General features: G+C 33.3%; 2 protein-coding genes across 2 annotated transcripts in view; both read left to right on the top strand.

Annotated features, from left to right (window-relative positions):
• Positions 1 to 815: 815 nt before the first annotated feature.
• LOC149900957 (protein phosphatase inhibitor 2-like) lies at positions 816 to 4,734 on the top strand. Its single transcript, XM_090111593.1, has 3 exons — positions 816 to 1,307; positions 2,567 to 2,691; positions 3,139 to 4,734. Exons 1-2 carry the CDS (start codon positions 912 to 914, stop codon positions 2,642 to 2,644), a joined length of 474 nt encoding a protein of 157 aa, XP_089967719.1. The 5' UTR covers positions 816 to 911; the 3' UTR covers positions 2,645 to 2,691; positions 3,139 to 4,734.
• A 1,809-nt stretch (positions 4,735 to 6,543) lies between these two features.
• The window catches only part of LOC149900952 (uncharacterized), a 78,326-nt gene continuing 63,067 nt past the window's right edge, over positions 6,544 to 21,802 (top strand). Inside the window, exons 1-8 of the mRNA XM_090111887.1 lie at positions 6,544 to 6,697; positions 6,919 to 7,992; positions 8,467 to 9,122; positions 9,632 to 9,746; positions 10,161 to 10,304; positions 10,716 to 10,808; positions 12,106 to 12,165; positions 16,816 to 16,917. Coding sequence (XP_089968013.1) covers positions 6,653 to 6,697; positions 6,919 to 7,992; positions 8,467 to 9,122; positions 9,632 to 9,746; positions 10,161 to 10,304; positions 10,716 to 10,808; positions 12,106 to 12,165; positions 16,816 to 16,917 — 2,289 coding nt within the window. The 5' untranslated portion in view covers positions 6,544 to 6,652. The remainder of the gene's footprint in view (positions 6,698 to 6,918; positions 7,993 to 8,466; positions 9,123 to 9,631; positions 9,747 to 10,160; positions 10,305 to 10,715; positions 10,809 to 12,105; positions 12,166 to 16,815; positions 16,918 to 21,802) is intronic.

Here is a 21,802-nt window from a genome sequence, read left to right as displayed (position 1 = left end):
TCTTCCTCCAATAGAACTTCTACTACTTGGTTTTCCATCATGATACAAAACACAACTGACTACATCGACGGACTCTCTGATACTGATTAACTTTTCGGTCGTGAAGAAACTGAGACACTTGTCGCGGTCTCCGGTCTCGGTCTACAGTACATGCAGAAGAGACCGAGACACTTGTCGCAGTCTTCGGTCGCGGTCTCCTATCTCGGTCGCTTGTCTCTGTCGCGGCGCGAACCGCCACCTTAAGGCGAGACCGAGACCGGATACCGCGACAAGTGTCTCAGGCTCTTCACGACCGAAAAGTTAATCAGTATCGGAGTCTGTCGATGTAGTCAGTCGTGTTTGTGTCATGATGGAAAACCAAGCAGTAGAAGTTCTACTGGAGGAAGAAGAAGACGATGATTTGCTATTATATTATTATTACAAATACAAAACTAAAAGAATATTACCTATTAAAGAATTATATTTAACTAGAGGCCAAGAAGGATCATTTTCGCTATTAGTAAACAAGCACCTAATGTTTGATGACAAAAACACATGTGCTTTTTGAGCGCGACACGAGACACTACTGGTCTGGGGCAGCGACCGTCTCGCTGTCTCCCGTCTCTGTCTCCTGTCTCTGTCTCGCTCGCGAACTGTCGCCTATACATTGCCGAACGTCAAGTAACGGTCGCGGTCTTCGGCCGCGGTCTCCTGTCTCGGTCGCTTGTCTCAGTCGCGGCGCGAACCGCCACCTTTAGCCTGTATGCGATGCTGTCAATGTCAAATCACAAATGTCTTCAATAAAACAGAATTAATCACAAATGTCTATAGTTGTCTTCTGTGGAGTTATCAGTCAAGCATAAATTTTGAGAAAAATAGTTTAGCCGAATTTTTGTGCCAAGTGAAATAAAATGCAAATTTAAAAAACAAAAATGTCACAGAATTTACAGAAGAAACCTTCAAAAGGTATATTAAAAACCTCGCGTAGCGTAGATGGGCATGATGAGGTGCCTTCGACGAGTAAGCGAGCGAAAGAGCAGCGGTTTGATGAGATGAATATAATGGAGACGTTCCATCCCCCGAATAAGGATTACGGGCATATGAAAGTGGACGAGCCAAAAACACCATATTCGGAAGCGGTGGATAGCGATATGGAACCCAATGATGAGTTAGATGCGAATATTTTGGCGGCGAAATTGGCCGCTAGTATGAACAAGCCGCCCAAATGTGTGGAACTGAGCGAGAGCGACGAAGACGAGCCGGAAGAGGATAAGGAGCGGAGGTTAGAATTTGAAAAGAAAAGGAAAATGCATTACAATGAGTTCCAGGTATTAGTCACTTCTAAGATACTGTTCTTAATTTCGAAAATAGGTTCTATATATACCTATACATATTGCTATTATATATCACTTTTCTCTACAGTTTAATTACTATGTCACACAAGCACTGTATTGTTATCAATTAATAAGGCAAGCTTATATTGTACCTTCAGTCAACTCCCACTCCAGGATTACAATTATTAATTATTGCTGGACTAATTAACATAGAACTTGAATCATAGAGTTGCCCGCTCAGTGAATGATCTCATCTTTGTACCTGAACTCATAAAACTAGTTGCAATCATCTTTGGAAAATTATTCACTTCCTCATTGTATTGTTTTGTTCTTGAGAGTACACCCATTTATTGTAATGAATGATACTAAACCTAGGATAGGACATTTATCAGGAGATAGGAATTGTTTTATCTTTTGTTCCTATTTTTGATACATACAGAAACAGAATAACAATATTACAAGTCAAATTGGTGGAATTTATTGAGGTCTCTAGATATTTGATTTTTTTATAAAATTTCAATGAACTTACAAATTAAAAAGAACATTATCTGTACATGAATTTGTTGTAATACTATCCAACTGTAAATAAAAACCAGTACAAATTCTAATCTAATAAGAAATCCCCAGCTTAAGCATTGCAATAGTAAATTATAGATTTATTCCACATTATAACAGGATTAAGATCAGGTCCACTGTTGAAATAAATTTGTTCTGCTATTGGATTAACTTATATAACTTTTGATAAAAAACTACATATTTTACTATTACAATTTCACTTGTTTTATTTTCATTTTAATTCGCTGAAAACAGTTTACTTTGTTAAAAAATAAATTTAGAAATTTCAAAATTGTATATATTCTTAAAAGATTAAAATTACATTTTTACCAACAGGTGGATAGAAACTTTCCTATGCCAATAAATTTATTTTCTTATCTTACTACTATCTTTTAGCTGATAAAAGATATGGATCTTTTGCGTTTAATTTTATTTTTAAAACCTATTTTTGCATAATTTTCTAATCAGTCATATGCATTAGGTAAACTGTGGATAAGAATAGTTTTGTTCAATAAATAAATAAATAAATTGTACTTGAGGAATCCTAGTATAATCTAAAATATAATTTTTATTGTTTTCATAATAATATGACATTTGTGATGTACTACAGGTAGAAAAAGGTAACAAATTTATTCACTGCTGTTTTTCAGCCATTTTTTCTAAATTTTGTTTAAAAGTTTATACTTTATAAATTCCAGGCCTTACAGCTGGCGAGACAGTTGATGGCGCAAGAGGAGGAAGAGGACGAAGAAAAGGACCAAGCGACCAGCACTTGACTGCATACACTCCCACTGACACCATTATATGCCAAGTGTTGTCAATGGTGAGCAATGAGCATGCACCATATACTTAAGCCTTGAATCCACTTGAGCATGCTCAGGCGAATGAGCAGCTCATTCACCTGAGCATGCTCAAGTGGATACAAGGCCTAAGAGGCACCATAGATAGCTTACGATGCGGAAAACTTCATCATAAGAAGTTACATCCATCTTATTGTAGAAGTGTTGTAAGAATTGTTATTGAAAACTACTGCATTTTTGGCACATTACAGAACCAGTTAAAAGCTATATATTACATTTCAGAGGATTATTATAACCATCTGAATTAACAACTTCTACTATAATTAAACAACCATATCTTATTTGTAATGTTTTAAAAATATCTTATTTATAATATGTTTTACATTTTCTCCTTAGTTGCTGCTTATGCTTTTTTAACTTTTATACTAATTGCAAATCAAACCATTAACATTGAACTTGTATTTTTCCAGGATAAGTGGAGCTGGTTCGAGCAGACAATATAAAAGTGAATTGTTTGTAACGCCATAGGCATGTGTTCCTGATTTGGCTGTAAAAAGTTCAATGTGTGTCCCCAAGTGGTTATAGGGATTTGTGAAGGTCACCAATAACATTCTTGTTTAAATAAAAAAAACATTTTTTAATATTGTTATAACTATATAAAATTATATTTAATGCATTTTTGTAAAAACTTTGTAGCATTTCTGTTGAAAAAAAATGATATACTTAATGATTTTTCATGTATTACTTCTTATTTGTTAATTTAAAAGTTAAATGTTTATCTATGATGTAAGAAACAAGAAATATCACTAAAAAACCTATAAGTATTAGCTAACATTAAAAGCGACAATTTCTAAAAACTATATCTTGGTATAATGTAAATCAATACATAGTTTTTAAATTGACACGTTAGTATAGCTGTGATAATTAAGTAATCAAAGTGACCTTCATAAAGCCTGTATTATTTTGTTTATTTTTGAAGTGAAAACTTCTTTAGCGGCGTTGGGTATAAAATCTTAAACTCGCGTCAGGACACGTGACCTGATCGAAAAATCGTAAGACGGATGGATATCAAACATGCTCAACGTTAATAATCAAGTTTTTACTTCTGCCGGCACTCCCGGAGTGCAACCCGTCTTTTTTTATATTCAACAAGTACTGATGTACTCAATGTAACATATGAATTCACAGATCACTCTTAACATTATTCTTTATTTAGACTGGCAACTATTCTTTATTTGAGTAATGTTATTAAAAAAATATGTACTAACAAAAAGGAATTGAGCTAGTATTTTAGAAAAATATAGAAATCGCACAAATTATTATATAATATTATGTTTTTTAAGATAGACATTATAAGATATTACAAAAAAATGTGCTGATGGATTTTAAATAACATTATTCTTTTTATCATAAATATTAAATACGTCTAAGAATACTAGGTCTTTTCCTTACGCATAATATATTTTCACATATTTATACACGATATAAACATATACAAAATAAATATATAATTTCGCTTGAAATCCCGAATTTGTTAGTATAAATCGAAACTATATTTTGATGAAATAGTTATGTAGGTGTAGTGAGATGATAAATTTTTGTTATCAATCGTGCGCTTTAATGGCGGTCTTGCAGAACAATATGTAAAAATATTTTTATAATTTTAATCTTAAATCATTTATTTTTAATATATATTGCCGGCTCCATATTAGTGCCGTGAATTTCCGTGAACAGGAGTGAACGTGAATGAACACATGCGTTCGCGCCTGTTCCCCGACTAGAGGCAAAAGATTCGCGCCTCTATTACGCGTAGACGCGTAGGCCACGTGCCATAGTCATTTTGGCAATAGCTTCTACGTCCATTTCACGACGGGTTTAACGAACTACTGTGAACATTATATGAATGTTGAGGGCCCGACTTATGCCGTGAATTCGCGTCGCGATTTGCGCATGATTTCACGGGCTCACGGCACTCATGTGGAGCCGCCGTGAGAACTCACGCGTATACTTGTTAGTGTCACAATATAATAAAATTATGACTTTTAAATAAACTGATTTCATTTTAATGCGATAAGTTAATTTTAAATATTGTTTTGTATGGACTGGATAATGGCTGTAGATTTGGCTTCCATTACGCGCTTAGTCAGATGATAACATATTATAATTATAATAATTAATATAAATATACTATTAGACTCGACTTTGCTAATAGTAAACTGTATTCAAGATTTGAATCGATTGTGATACAATGAGATAAATTGATTTATAAAGACTTAAGCTTCGAGATACTTATATTACTTAAATAATTTATTTCGTCGCACTTGATAGCAAAATATGCATTTTCCTTCCCTTCGCCATAGAATTTTATTGATAAATCGACACACTCAAAGTACTGTTCAGTATAATAAAGTCTGTTTTATTGCGTAGACTGATTTAGGCTGTAGAATCGTTGAATATATTAAAATTTTGCAATAAATCGTAGTCACGGTTAGAATTTAAAATAGTAATGAACTGAATTTTTAAATAGATATTGCCTATATTTGGAACTATAGTAGTCAGTACTCTGGGAGTCATTTTTGATAGGAGTTTAATAACGGTATTGAGATTTTTATGTGCCTACATAAAATGGCGCTTTTTCTGTATATATTCATGATTTTCAATAAATTTTTATGCGATATTACATATTATGATGTATCTCAAACTTACAGTTTTGCAGCATTATTTGATAAAATTGATACTCAATGGTATTTGTTCTAGCCATGGACGTATAAAAAAAGACGGACGGTATATCGCCTAAACATTGAGTGAAGCCTAGTAATGGCGGCGAAACATCCATGTGTGTGTGCCATGTTGCCATGGCAACAGCTGTCCTGATGACAATGGCGGCTGTATTTTTTTCTATAAATTTTGCCGTAATAATTTTGTCATTAATACATAAAAGAAATAACTTGCTTCCCTGTGGAATGTAATCCCTTGTGTTTTGTTATTTAAAATTGTACTGTTGCGACACCATTTAACCACGCAAGACGGCATTTTAAATATTTTTTGTGAAACAGTGACGCAGTTAATCAGTCGGTAGTTCACGACGTAATGGCGGCTGACTAGCTTACTATGGTGAGAGTGTGTGCGTGTTTATTGTCTTTACACGATCGCTAGCTTACTATGGTGGCGTCACGTTGTTTTAGTCCATGGTTCTAGCCTTTATTTTTTTTTGCTTAAGTTACCTATAATTTGCCCGTAACCTAATTGTAATATCATTTATTTGCTTTATAATATTTATTTCACTAATATTCAATTGTATATGTAAATTATTTTTCCCAAATACGTCTTGTAAAATTGATTATAATACGATTGGTGGGCTAACTGGGTTGAAATTTTGTCAACCTAACTAGATTCCTGTACATACAATATTATAATATATTTTAGTTTTAAATGCTGGCGTATGTTAAGGTACAATTTGTTATAAATTGGCATATGAAAGAATCATAGCTTTTATTAAAATGTGTAAGTAAATAGCAATAAAGATCTACAAATTTGAAAGTTGGATGTTTTATTTTTTACTTACTTTTCTTTCATTTGATGTTTCAAATTCGTGATAGTGATTTTAAGAATTTCATCCTTTTAATTATTGACCCTAACGAGCGATGCAATAAAACTTCGGTCGGTTCGAATCCCGCGTATGCCATGCACATTTCATATCAATACATTTAAAATGTGCCGTTAAAGTTTGAACTAATTTTTAATATTATATATTTTAGTCAATATAATTTGCTTACTTATTATTAATAATCAAAATTGCGCAAAATATATTATTTAATTAAAATGGATAAACATTGAATAGTGGCAACATTAATTTGCTGTCAATGGCGCTTGTGGTTGTGTATTGCGTTTGTATTTTGTTTGAAAAAAAGGTCGTCTTGGCAACAGAATTTTAAAAATTGAAAACAAATTTGAACGATGATTTTATTATGAATTACACATATAATGGACGAAGTTCATAAAAGTCTACCTCAAAATCCAGAATCTAAAGTAAGTAATTGAACATCCATAACTTTAAATATAGTATCGGACTTGAAAGTATATTTTCGAAAATTTGAATTTATATCACAGGACTGACATAAAACTAACTGCAATACGTCGAGAAATGTTGTAATAAACTAAGTTAGTACAGCTGAAACCACTGTTGTGTTAATTCCTAACTAGTCACGTTAAATCTAGAACGAATAATTTATTACTTTGTGTATTTTTAGAATGTCCTTCCGGACGTCGTTCATTCTCAACAGATCACTGCTTTGGGGAGTGAAGAAAAACCCGATATAGACACGGGACAAAATAGACAGGTTTCGCAAGATACCTCAATAAACGTGGAAAGTGTGAGTGAGGCTGAGTCAATATCTGAACAAATTCCCTCCAAAATTGAATATTCTCTATCTGAAACGAATGTTGGTCATTCGCAGTCGAGCGATTTGTTGAAAGTAGATACAAATCATGAGAATATTTCTCACAGCGTCTCCCCTAACTTAGCAATATCTCACTCTCACAGTATCAGCCCCAGTGCTCAAGATGCAAAGCAAAGCACTTCTTGGAATATAGACTTAGACCCTTTGGATGTTCACATTAGTAATGAGAGCCCAGTGAACCTACCAGTATCATCTGACACATCTAAAGATGTACCACAACCAAGATCTGAATCATCAACATCTAGTGAGCAGGAAGAAATTGAATCTCCCAAAAGTGATTACATTGATTCATTAAATGACAATGGCAGTCAGAAATCTGCGTCCAAAATTAATGAAATCCACATTGAAAATGCTACACATGAACAGGGTGAAACCATTGAAAAATCTAGTTCAGGATCTGATGAGATAATTAAATTAGATATTAGGGGAATGGGTGCTCCCAAATTTCCTTTAGAATCTGCCAAAATAATATTTGGCCCCCCACCTGAAGGGGTAGATATGATGGGGCCCACGGTAGGACCTATTCCAATTTTTCCCATAGTGACACCTCAAGTTGACGCAGACATATTACAAATCGATGAAGTATTAGACAATAGAATAGCAGAGAATAAAGAAGCAGCTGTTATTGTTGAGGAAATTTTTGATGAAACAGACATTCAAAGAACCTCTGAGAAGTCTTTAAGTTCGGACGGTAGTGAAAAGTTTGAGCAGGATGTTCTAGTAGAGGAATTGACAGTTGGCTGCGATGTGCGGGAGAAAAGAGAAGACGGGGCACAGCCTAAATCATTTGCCCCTGAAGAGACCATGTCCTTTAGCACCATGACCACAGATTATAAAACTATTTGTGAAGAATACCATGTGAAGGTATTGCTTGCATGTGTGCTCTATTACTGTGTGTGCTTAATTTGGGTTGTGTTTGTGTGCTGCATACTAATATTGCTAATGACACCCATCGCATGCTACATCTGCACATTACACATTTTACACTTTCACATTTTTAAAAGCTTGTCTAAATTTGTCTATTTCTAAGCATAGTTTGATTGAAGAAATAAAGTATGTGTTGCAATTTTTGATTTGATTGTTTTTTTTTCTAGAAATAGATTACTCACATTTTTCTTCAAAATTAATCAGTAGGATGATAAATAATGAGTATTCTTGCTGTAATCAATTTATGATGAAAATCTTTGTAACTTCAGTTTATCATTGTGTTGTGAAGTCTGTTATATATTGTGTTTATTTCTATTATGATTTACAATGCCAGTCTGTACTATTATTGTTTTACCCTGCCTGCATTTTATTGTTTGTATGTGTTTATCAGCTTTCCATCTATAATTTCAGCTTGTGCAATTTGAAGAAGCTATAAGCCAGCGTGACCACCAAATTGAACAACTGAAAATCTCATTGCAGAGGTATCAGGAGCTGCATAATGCTGATCACTCAGATGATACCATAAAGGCACAGTTATCCGATTTTATGAAATACCAATCTATGCTAAAAGATGACTCCACAAAATTTTTCTCAGCAGTCATGAGCGGTACTGGCTCTTTACCAAGTTCGAACGGAGAAAAAGACATGGACCGTGAAGAAATAACTGTGAATTACTCGAAATCTGACATACAATCTGCGTCTGAATCGGATGATTTTCAAACTGGCTTCGAAAATAAGGTGTCAATACTTTTAAATAAGTTTGAAGGCTTTATAGAAGAAAATTTGCGTAATAAGTTACGCGAAAGTTTGATCCAAGTGCTATGTGACGAGATTGGTAAGATGCGGATGGAGTTTGACACGGACATAAGAGATCTCGAGAGCCAGATGCGGCAAGACAAGCAATCGTACTCGGTTGAGACGCGACGTCTCAGAGAATTATTGAGTTCGGTTAAATCGGGCAATGCTGATATTGATGAAATGAAAAAGGAGCTGAGCATGAAGTATGACAAAGAAATGGAAAATTTGCGAATGTTTTTCGAAAAGAAATGTTCAGATATGGAAAGGAGGTACGTTTATTTGCTATTTAGTGGTGATTTTATTGTAGCTTCCATGAAAATCTGTTAATCTGTTTTTGTTTATTATGCTGCCAGGACCAAAAGGTAAGTGATTATGCTACATAACTTTTGACATAGATTAAACAAAAAACTACTTTAATCCATCAGGCTCCGGAATCACAGACACAATAGAAAATCTATTGTGTCGCGGTCAGATCTGGCCGCTCGGTGGTTGAGAGGTTAAAAGTCAATTCACACCATATAAAAAAATACGAAATAACAAATAATTTCGTTTTCAAACTTAATTGGACAGACAACTTCATTCACTCAAGCTAATCGATCACATTCAATACATACAATTTGAAACAACATTACTATTTATTTTGTAGAAAACAACTAGAAAATGTTTTTCTCCACAAACATTATATGGAGAAAACTTAAATTTACTTATTACGTAGTATATTATTATTAGTCTGTGTTATTACCATGTTATTTATTAGTATTATGAAACCAACTTACAGCTATTCGGAGGAGGTATGGCGCGGCCGCCTGTGCGTGTCGCCGGGCTCGGAGGAGGAGGGCGCGGGGGACGCGCGCAGACGCACGCGATCCGCTGATCTCGCGCCCAGGATCGAGGTGCGATACATTACATAACTTCATTATTACTCCATTTTTGAAGTGAAACTTCTTTAGGCGATTTTGGTATCTTTGAATCTTGCCAAAGAAGTTTCACTTCTGACACGTTAGCTAGGCACACACGCTTTTTTTATAATTGAGTACCTAAGTGTTATTGCCGATTGAAAATTAAAGCTCAATTTGGAATTGACTGAAACTAAAGATGTCACACAATGCTTCAACAAAATATACACAAATTTAGTCAATAAGTAATTTGTTATTCTTCTAAATTCCTATATTTTTTTTTATAAACTTTTAATATAAGTATAGCCTCTCACAGATTGCTGCTGAAAATGAATATTTAATCTTAATTCTTCACACAATTATTCTCTCAGTTTGCAAAGTCTTATTATATTTATTATTTTTTCTTTCCAGACGTCTACACCAATAGACTTCACCCAGAAACAGTCCAGCAAGAAAGTAGAACAGCAAATAGAAGAGTTGAAAGCAGAACATCTCGAGTATATAAATGAGCTGCAAGCCAGGCATAAAGAGGAGATTGTTTCACTTGAAGAACAGGTAAAAAAATTAGCAAAAATATATGTTAAGTATATTATTGCTATGAATAAAGTACCACTGGCTGTAAAATGCTTCAAAATTACGGAATTTTGTAATACTTTTAGTACTTGTACAAGTAAATCACTTGTTGCAATGAAATATAATTATTTTTCAACAAAAAACTAAACTGCATTGAAATTGTCATAATTAGACAAAATTTAACATGAAGGAGACCGGAAGGCATAGGTTTTCAAATAAAAAAAAGAATCGTCAAAATCGGTTCATCCAAACTCACAAATGCAGTTGATTGAGAACCTCCTTTTTGGCCTATCCAATATGGTTCTAAAAGACTAACAACGTCTAATCTGTGAATCGTAACATGCAATTCATATATGGCATTAAAAACTAAAATATTCTAAATTCTACCCACAGATAACTCAATTAAAAGCGCACATACAAACAGCAGAGAACACAGAAGCGAATGTGTCCGTGTACCAGCAAGATATAGATTTGGAATTGGAAAAGGTTAGTATATCAATATTTGTTATTCTGGCATCTCCCTTGCATTGTAATTATCTGCCTATCCGCGTGTTTTATTAACACTTTAATTCATAAATACCTCAAAAAATATAAAACTATACTTTGATATGTCTCAAAAATCTTCAGTCGAATTTTCAAATTTCGTTATTATATTTAATTGTTGAGATAACAATAAAAAATTACAATATCAAAAGTCAAACGTCAGGATAATCTCTCAGAAAATTATTACTTCTTTTTCCCTCACTGTTTTACTCTCGCTATTTCCTATTCCTTCTTTCTAGACTTTTTTCAAAGTCGCCATAATTTATTTAAAGTAACTTATCCAATATATCTTGTCAACAATATAATAAATGCATAATAATATTTATCAAAGTCCTATATACATATTATAAACTTTAAATGACAAATTAGTTTTAAAGTTATTCCCTTTGGCTACAAGGAAAGCATGAATTTTGCCCAAATTTTGAATTAACTCAACCCCTAAATGTATACAGATTTCATTTGTAAATACCACTTTTATTGAATTGGGACAACACTTATATAAAAATTCATATTAACTTTGTATCAATATTTATTACAGGGTTGTCACAGTTCTATTATTTTGCCAAGTATATATTACGACACAAACTGCTAATGATCTCGTTGAAAAGAAAAATATTTTCGTCATTTATATGCTTTGAAGAACATAATATCATCTTAGTATAATTTCTAAAATTTAAAATTTTAATTATGTTTTAAAATGTAGATACTGAATTTCTGTTATTAAAGATATTTGTGTCGTAATATATACTTGTGAACCATTTTTTCCCTTGGTGTGTTGTTTAATGTATAATAAATACATCGTATGGTTTGGGTACACGACAGTGGGGTGCTTTTAGCTTTTGATAAATATTCATCTGTTCTGGATTGCCTCTAAAAAATTAATTTTTGATTCCTTTGATATAAACTGAGTGTTTCTAATAAATGAAAAAGTTCTGATCTATCATCCACGAAAGTACTGAATATTAAATTTAGATAAATGCATTAGTAACCTCCTTATTCATTAAAAAGACAGTTTTAACGTTTTTTAATGCTAATTCAACATTTTTTTTGCTACTTAAAAAAGTAAAATTCCAATCTTCCAAGTTATTCTCTCACCTCAAAAATATACAAAACCTAAAATCTATACAAAAAAACGCGCGACAAACGCTCGACAAACGCGCGACAAACGCTCGACTACCGCTCGACAACAGCGCCCCACTGCCGGTACACACGCATGCACTAACCGCTCGCTGCACGTCAGGCGCGGCGCGACGAGGCGGTGCGCCAGCAGGTGCTCGACCAGCTGCAGGAACAGCTGCAGGTATGGAACTGCTTTATATTTTCGTACTTGATTCGTATGTTCTAGAACATTCTAGGTGTGAATGTTTGATGGAGTGAGGTGGAAAGAAGTGTCTTGTAACATAATCATACACTAAAGCCCTATAGAGTCAGAAACGTGTATAAAGAAAAATAAACGCTTATAAAAAAATCCTTAATGCACTTTACTTATTTGCTACGGTTGCGATTTATGACATGCGAGATAGTTCTTCTTACCTTTACTCGTTTGATCATCTCAACAGAGCGATGTTCTTATTTATTATTTTTTGACAAATTGGGAATTCGTGAGTATCTGTAATACGCTTTAAAATATTTTTTTTCTTGTCGTTCATTTGTCGTTACATTTTTTGTATTGTAAGGTAACGACATTGTTTAAACATTTTTCATAAAATATAAGTACCTTTTAAAATGTTATTATTTTCAACTTAAATTTTAATCATGTAAATTATAATTCATATAGACACTAGACAGCTCATAGACATTTTTTATTATTCCTTTGCTTTATTTTATTTTCTAATGTTTATAATATTGCTCCTAATTTAGTCATCATTATATTCAAAATTATATGTAATTTATAATAGATTGAATAATTTCGTTTGTATAATATCCATTCTATTTCTTGTCCTTTTCAATTCTAATACTCTATCTTTTTCCTTTACAAATTCTCTTTCAAGTCCTAGCTGTCGTTTTTAAAATAATATTTTTGAACCTCAGTAAAACATTCTGTCCACAAATAAATAACAAATTTTTATAATTTACAATTATTTCCAATATTTACAAATATTCCTCTTTAATTATTTAATTTGCTTCTTGATAAATTGATAAAATTAGATTTATTTTATCGTACAAATATTTTCCCACAGTTAAGAAAATGGAATCGCGATTTATATTGCTTGTGGGAAATGATTTATTTCCTTGATCAGATGGATGGAAGCATGATTGAATTTTACGACTATATTTGAATCTTAAATTTGGCTATCTATGTGCTCTGTGACTGACTTCACGGACAAGCTACATATTCATATTATGAACTTTATTTTTATAAGGACTGCGAATTTTGTAAATGTGTGTATTGTGGACAAAATGAAGATGTTAAAAGATAATCTAGCGGTGGGCTCAAGTCAACCAGAGAATAACTCATTTTTTACAAAAATATGAAAACTTTATTTTAATTTTCATTCGAATCAAATATACAATTTTACACTCTGTTCTATTAATACATTTGTAGTGAGCCAGAAACGATTTCATGATTATAAAATATATTTGTTCAATTAGAGCGGTGGCCAATATAGTTATTAATGTTTATTATACCGCCACCACCTCATTCATATGTTGTTGGCAAAGATTCGTAGAACTTTGACAATTATTAACTTTGCAGATCGTCAAACCCGGAAATCTTAAGAGATGCCAAGTGTATGTGGGTCGCGTTTGCTAATTCGTTTATCTAGTCTAGTCCGATTTAACTGAGCCACCTCGAGTTTACAGTTATTTTAACTGATCTTGATATGCCAGTTTTATGGTCCTAGTTTCCTATGCTTTATTTTTGCTTGTAATTGTTGGAATTCTAACTCATGAGTCGTTATTTTTATTTAGGAACACCTTCCATGTTTAAAGGATGCATTTCATTTCAATGTATTCCTATATTTTCATTGTACTGTCTCTTAAGATTTTTTGTACCCTTTATATTCGTATGACCCACCAGTTTCTTCACTTATAAAGTTTACCTGTTGAAATATTGTGACTTAAGAATTAGCCCCTTCTATAACCAACTTACACATTAAAAGGCACTGACACCAGCTTCTATAATACGTTTAGTCTTTATTTTATTCGTCTAACAGCAACCCATTGTTGGCCAAACGCCAATCATAAAAGCACAACCAGAAAGTCGAGGTTCTTTACTACACAACTAGAGCAAGGTCCGTGGTTGTTGTGACTATTACGTTTTGTCCGCAACTGATTTGCCGCGCTTTTTTTGAGGTTATTATTTGTTATCTTGGAGAAAAGAGATATTTGTGTTGTGTTTAAGATAGTGGTTAAATAAGTGAGTAAGAATGTGAGGATGCCGGATCGGAATCATTTATACTGTTCACGCAGAGTAAGTTCTTGTTTTTATAAATTAAAAATGTATGGTGTTCTTGATAAAAAAAACCATGATATGCAACCGCCCAATCTAATGATTATATCACAATGGCAATTAGCATTCTCTCTACAGTTGGTACTTGAAGCATAGCTAGCTAGCTTGTAGGATGAGAATGATAATAAAAGAAAAGGAGATCAAAGGCATACTATTAATATGTCAACATTGTGGTGTTGATCAGAGAGTGTAGTAACTGACATTGGGCTAACAGAGTTAAAAGGTATTCAGTATGGTATATTTTTATAGGGTTATATTTTACGTGGATAATTTTTTTTCTGTCATTCAATGAGTTAGGGTGGTAGATACCTCTTCCAAAGCATCCAGCTATGGTTTGGCCAAGTGTACATTAACCATCCAGCCTGTTGTATGTCGTTGATAATAAATGATGTGACTTGTCTCTCTTTGAATAATAAATAAATAATAAGTGCTTCATCCATTAACCATTGTAGGTGAACTTAAAACTGAATAAACAAAATCGTGTTAATTTTTGTCTTCTGTTTTAATAAAGTCAGTTTCTACTCACTGAAAATACGTATATAGCTTTTACAGTCGTTTTAATAAACGGCTAAAAAGCTTTAACCAAATGCGACTGGATTAGTGCTAAAATTATTTGCGTCGTGATGACATTTTCAGAATGAAATGGGTTTATGAGGAGTAGTAGAGATTCAATTTATAAATACAAATTCTTCCCTTTTATTTTAATCAAGAGCTAAAACATGACATTCATTGGATCCAATCTATCTTTCAGTATTTTCCACACTGGCGCTTTCGTCCTTAAACAAAAATGCATGAGAAAAAGACAAAGACCGAATTTAGAGTGGAGATAAATAGAATTGTGGAAACTCATTGAGTCTATTTCAAGGATCAGAGTCATCGATGCCATTTTGAAATATAGTGGCGTTTGGTTGGAGTGCCGCCAGATAAGCTGGCATTTTTCGCGTGAATGACCCGGTTCCTGACCACGCTGTCTGGATCACTTGTTTTCTTATTTCTGTGGAACGCTTGAAATTGTGGCCTTATATGATCATGGACGTTCTGCATTGTTGTTCTGTATTCCAATGTGGTCATCGCGTGATATCTTTTTCAAAAACAAGTCTGTTATTTTTCTCTGTCTTTCTATATTTAATTTATTTTTAAAAATGTCCTCATTTGTCTTGATCTATATCGAGAGACCTAATTTTCCTCGATGTATATTGCCTACAGTTGGTGTTTACGTAGTTCGGTAGGTCAGTAACAACGGTCAGCAACTATAATAATAAATAAATGAGTACATAAATAAAAATTTCGATGTTGGAAAATTTCGTGAACTTGTTTAGTTTGACACAATTGGAACGTGTTGTTTATAAATTAACATCGACTCTGTACTATGTATTTGTATTATTTAAAAAACCCTTGATTGTAAAGAGTTTTTATGGCTACAATGAACCTGAAATTAATTTAATGGTTGTTATTATCTTGGGATGAAATAATATTTACAATTCCTAAATTTTTTTAATGAGGTCTAAAAATCAGATTAATGACTTATTTTCGAATATCAACAAACAGCTATTACAAAGGGGTGATTTAAAAAGTGATTGAAAAAATAAACAATCCAGTCATTACTTAATTAGAACAATACAGTAATTAGTATCGTAATAATTACAGACTTATGCTATATACAATAGGTCCCAATATAAATGTGTTTGTTTATACAATCAGCGCTTGTGATAAGGTGCGGGTCAACTCTTGGACCTCTCGACAGTTTGTGATTGCTATTGAAGCTTGAAAGTCGAGTGTTTTTGTGATTTTTGGTTAAAAAGTGAAGTGAATAATGAGTGTGATTAGTGATTGTGTTGTAAGTGCATTTTTGGCTTGATTTTCTTTGGTTGGCGCTGATGGTTGATCCTAGCGTATAGTGACGTTAGTCACGTTACTCATATTACTCTTATCTTGAAAAGTGTCAGGATAAGTGCATCTGTGACAATGTTAAATGAAAGAGAAAAGATGAAAGGAATAGTATTTAGTATATAGTAATTTCTTTGTTGTGTTTTAGATAGAATACCGCAAAAAGCTTCTGGCTTTTGTCATTGTTTACATTTTGAACATGTGATTCGTTAATAGGAGTAGGAATGATGTAAATCGTAAATTTTTGATTAGTAAAAACGGACGGAAGTAGATGGAATGCTCTTTCTCGTGTCTAAAATTTTAATTAATCTTTCTCATTTCATCAAGCTTCTGATTTTCTCTATCTGTCTTATAGTTTATTTTACATCACTCCAATATTAATGTGCGGCCCTTTACTAAACTTTATAATCATCCAAGAAACGAAGTGATAGCTGAACGGAATTTATTTAATTTTACTTAACTAGACTATACAATTTATCGTATCATAATTTTCCACATAATATGCGCACTGTTACAAAATTCGCTCTTCCTTTACTCTCTATATAGTTATAAATGAACAAATTAGCAGATAATATTACAAACCTATACTTCAATAGTACCATTTGAACCCAGGTGCTCCTGTCGGACCCCGACGCGGAGCTGTCCAGCTGGCCACTCGAGCTGGTTGCTCTGCGGGAGAAGATACATGGGGATAAATCGCAGCAGGAGAAAGAGGTGAGTTGTTCTTGTATTGTGTTATTTTATTGTATGCGATTAAAGAGATACCTAGTAATAGGTAGAAAAGTAATTTTAATGCGAATTCGAGCATCAATGCTGTAGCTGTAAGGACACAATGTCATCCTAAATATAAAACTGTACAGAAATTAATTTCACTATATTGTTTTATACTGTTAAATTCAATAAACAAAAACTACAGTTACAGTGAAACCAGATCTATTATTACATTAGTCGTAAACAATTATCCCGCAGCGCAGACGTTAGTTGACCATCGTCCATCAGATTAATGGTTAGAGCGAATTTCACGAGTCACGCGTTCAGTATGCGAGGGTGGGCCGTATTTATAGACTACCCTCCATAGATGTATGTTATTTATTTATTTGTTCTCGAAGAAACTCGAAACACCGTCATTTCGCAGCTATTCGAGCCTTTTGGGCTTATTTTGTGGCGCTCCCGGGATTGACGGAGCGCGGACTGATCGGTTGATGTATCGATGTTTTAACTAATTGTTGATTTGTTGGTGTTTTGTTGGGATTGGAGATTGTGTCGAACAGTTTTATAATGTTAAGTTTATAAAGCTGTGGCAGAAGCACAGCAGGATGAAATATCCTATTACTTTTTATTTTTTGTAATAACTTACACATAATGCATTTTACGAAGTCGGTGCACGTAAATAAATTTGCCCAGTGACAGAAATCTTAAATTCATATTTCATATACAGTAGTTCAGTCTATAATTTGCGTATAATATGAACACGAATTAAACTTAGGTTTGATTCATATTTCCAAAGAGAAATAGGTTATTAGTAAATACTAATAAGTACATGCACAGTCTTGTAGCGGATCGAGCTGATAGCTTAATGAAGAGGTTATCTTTGTATACAATATTATCTATAACGGAAGCGTAAACAATAATGATCATCTATATTGCCAATATAAATATAATAGAAAGTTATTAAAGTGGATAGACCACACACTTTATATTTACATCAGTATGAAAAACTAAGATATTTATTAACCTAAGTCCTAAGGTATTTTTTCGAAAGGTGATGATGATCCGTTTCTATTGTAATCCATTATTTTTCCATTTAAAAGGAAAGCCGACAGCTATTCTAGCTAAGCTATAATGGCATGTGTTGACAGCGCAAGTTGTCAACACTTACCGATTGAAGAGACAATTTTATGTCAACCCTATCAACATTTATCGTTCGGTGTAGATTGAGCTTTATAGGAAAGCCCATCTGTTTTAGTCATATGGGGTATGTTTAGGTACGATATTGTTTAATGTAAAAACACGGGTTATTTCATTATTGGTTAATTGTTTACATATAAATTACTGTCCTACCTGGTTAATATAAATAAAAGGGGATGCAATCATGCAAGCGAAAGAAACAGATTTCGTTGGCCTATCACATAATTCTTGCAGTCACAAATTGACATATAGATAACTACAACAAGAATGTTATAACTAGAATATGTAAATTTTTTTAATCGATTCCACTTTATTATGTAATATCGACATAACAATGTTTTACAACCTGCCTATTTTCAGTGTTCTCATAGTTATTACGTTTTTATGTGTGGTGTTAACTGCGGGTGAGTGACCTGTCCAGCTAATTATACCGGCTAGCATTTATTGCTCCCGGAGGATAATTAAATGCGTGTGCGCAGTTGGTACGACTCTTCATGAGAATTGTCAGCTATGGAGTGTGTGAGCAATGATTTGCATGTAGGGTGGCCTGTATTCTATATCCTTTGTCGCGCTATAGTTTTCTAAATTTACCGATATCACTACATAGTACATATAAAACAAAGTCGCTTTCTCTGTCCCTATGTCCCTATGTATGCTTAAATCTTTAAAACTACGCAACGGATTTTGATGCGGTTTTTTTTAATAGATAGAGTGATTCAAGAGGAAGGTTTTAGTATATATACATAATTTATTATGTTCTAGACAGAGCGGGCGAAGCCGCGGGCGGAAAGCTAGTTGTAAATATTTATTAGAATGTTCATTAGGAATAGTCCGGGATACATCGCCCATTTTTGCAAGTGATTACTATCAAGCTAATTTTTCGTGAGTAGCTTTATTTTGATGAGATGCCCAATAATTTCATGTACAAAACTCTCGATTGTGGTAGCTACCAGAGGAAACAAGGATAAAATATTTTGATTTGATGGTTCTCAAATATTAATTACTAACTGAATGTTTTTTTTTGTTCAATCTCAAGATAATTATCTAAATTATTCGAAAAAATATTTGTCCTACAAAATCTATGGTTTGATCAAAGAGTCCCCCTTTCCAATGTGTATCGATAACGAAGTCATCATAAATGATTACTAACCAGCAGATTTTTTTATTTTCACTTATTTAATACTTATATAATTCAACAGACATATTGTCCTACAAATTGCGTAATAAATATTTGAGAACCGTCAAATCAAAAATTTTTATCCTTGTTACCTCTGTAAGCTACCACAATCGAGAGTTTCGTACATGAAATTATTGGGCATCTCATCAAAATAAAGCTACTCACGAAAAATTAGCTTGATAGTAATCACTTGCAAAAATGGGCGATGTATCCCGGACTAGAATGCGACATTTAATAAAATTGCGTATAAATTGAGAAAAATATCAGGATTTAACATATGTGTGATTTTTTTTGGCGCATTTGACAGTCCATGTGAAGACTGACGACGTCGTAGTAGTGGTTGGGTAGTAGCTAAAAACAAATTACAAGGAATTAGGCCGTTTCTCGATAACTTTAGCAAAATATCTTTACAGCCTATACTTTTCTGCAAGGGTATATCTTTCAGGAAGTAATGTAGAGTACTATAAAACGGTAATATAGTTGAAATGGTCCGATAACGAGGTTTTGTAACAGCCGCCCGAGTGCCAGATGTGCTCCTGTGTGGTTCTACATTAGCATGCTTGAGATAACATGCTAGTTGAATTCGTTTATTGCTACAGTACAGGTGTGTGGGAAAGTAGGAATTGATATTTGATTTTATTTTATCGTGTTAAAAAGTTTTAGGTTATGTAATTAGTTGTGTTCTCTTCTAGGAATGTTGACCGTTTCTAAATCTAGTAGGCCAATGTTTATTCGTATATGTATATCATAATCCTATTTCCGAAACGCCTAGGCATCAAGTTTTAAAATTATCTATTACATACTAATTATTCGGATTGCTCGCTGAAGCATTAAAATTATTTAACATATTAGAATAAGTGCTCAATGCATGAACTGAAAATGCTGTGTGTTGAACTGCGTATAATATGTGCTAGCTGAGCATAGACTAAAGCTTTTGAAGTGCAAACCGCATTAACGAACCGTAATTTTTCAAACCAGTGTTTCAATCAGCTGTTTCTGTGTAGTTAGTATAAATTGTTGCTGAAATTTTAACAAATTTCTACTACTAACTAAAAATGAAATGTACTAACGTACATTTCATTTTTAGTCGTCGTTTAAAAGTACTCAATTCGTTTTTTCTTTACACTAAATTGTTTTCACTGTGTAAGTTCTTTATAAAGTTGGTTATAAACTTATAATTCGGTTACCGCATAGGTAATGCAATGGTCATAGGATACGTGATAAGTATTAAATAATTGCATCAATCAAGTTAACATCATGCATTGCGTGTCGCAATTATGCTTCTGTACACGAGCGTACAAACGAATCGTCAATGTACACAAATCTAATTGATATTTACGTAACAAATTAGATTCCGATAGCAAATGTTTTAGTCGCTTATCTAGGACATTAGTTGCGGTCAAAATATGCTTTGGAAGTTATCATGGGAACTTATTCTTTCATGTTTCAGTAGCTTTTACTACGTACTCATTCTCGATAGTTCTTTTTATTGATGTGTAGTTTGTTCTTTAATATTTTGGGTTTAGTTTATGCTTTAACATGATTAATTTTTATAGTACTAGGTTTAACTGCGATATAAAGATTTGTTAATATATTTCATCAATTCGAATCATAACCTTGTCGACAAAATTATATTTAGTAGACGTTACTTGTTAAAGAATGAACCATATTTTGTATGAAAACACCTAAAACATTATTTGAAATTGTAATACGTAAAGTTGATGACATACACAGTTGGAATTTTTTTGCTCTAGCACTATCCTAAACATTTATAATTTGATTTAAACTGCACTAAAAAAGTACATAAACAAAATTTCCGGGAACGCGTCAATTCGTAGTTTGTTGCAGTTAAATGTAACGCTTCCTCGGGCCAGACTTCCGTGTTTTGTACGAATTACACCGCTTTGAGATGTAGCACGATCCCTTTTAAGGAATTATGTAACGACGCTATAAAGAAGTAACTAAGACTGTAAAAGAGCAGTTTCTTGAATTGAAATTCTCGAGCGAATGTCAGAGAACTTTGAGAGACGAATTATCATTTGATTTGGAAAGTTCGTGAGGCGGTCCTATTGCTAAAGTACCAGAAGTTATTTGTTTGCTGTAATAACAGCTGTAAGGACTAAAACCTATGAACTATCAAACTATGATATTTTGATATAATCAATTGTATGAACCTACGCGAACAAATATAGTTTTATACACGTAACGCGCTCCATTCACGCTTTATAAATGTTGTATTTCTTACTAACCTAAATATGTAAATGGTATGACTATCATCTTTCCCATAACGTCCGTTAAAATGAGTCATACCAAAGAGTGTTTCAAAAAAACTGTTTTGTCAACCGAGCACAAACTCAATGAGGGTCCTTGTAAAGATGCCACAATGGCTACGCACTCTTGTGTCAGAGGACACGTGTTCCTGGGTCCTTGAGAGAGGGGTCGGATGTCGATTGTTTATAATTTTTTGTTTCATTCATGGAATATTATGATGTTGTGAAATTCGTATGTTAGGTG

The sequence above is a fragment of the Colias eurytheme genome, chromosome 17, assembly GCF_061535395.1.
Source record: "Colias eurytheme isolate Ceu_HAF_F1 chromosome 17, ilColEury1 Martin Lab GWU primary, whole genome shotgun sequence".
In the NCBI taxonomy this organism is placed as follows: Eukaryota; Metazoa; Arthropoda; class Insecta; order Lepidoptera; family Pieridae; genus Colias; species Colias eurytheme.
Note: the sequence above shows the minus strand (reverse complement) of the source record. Positions and strands in the feature narration are given on the sequence as shown.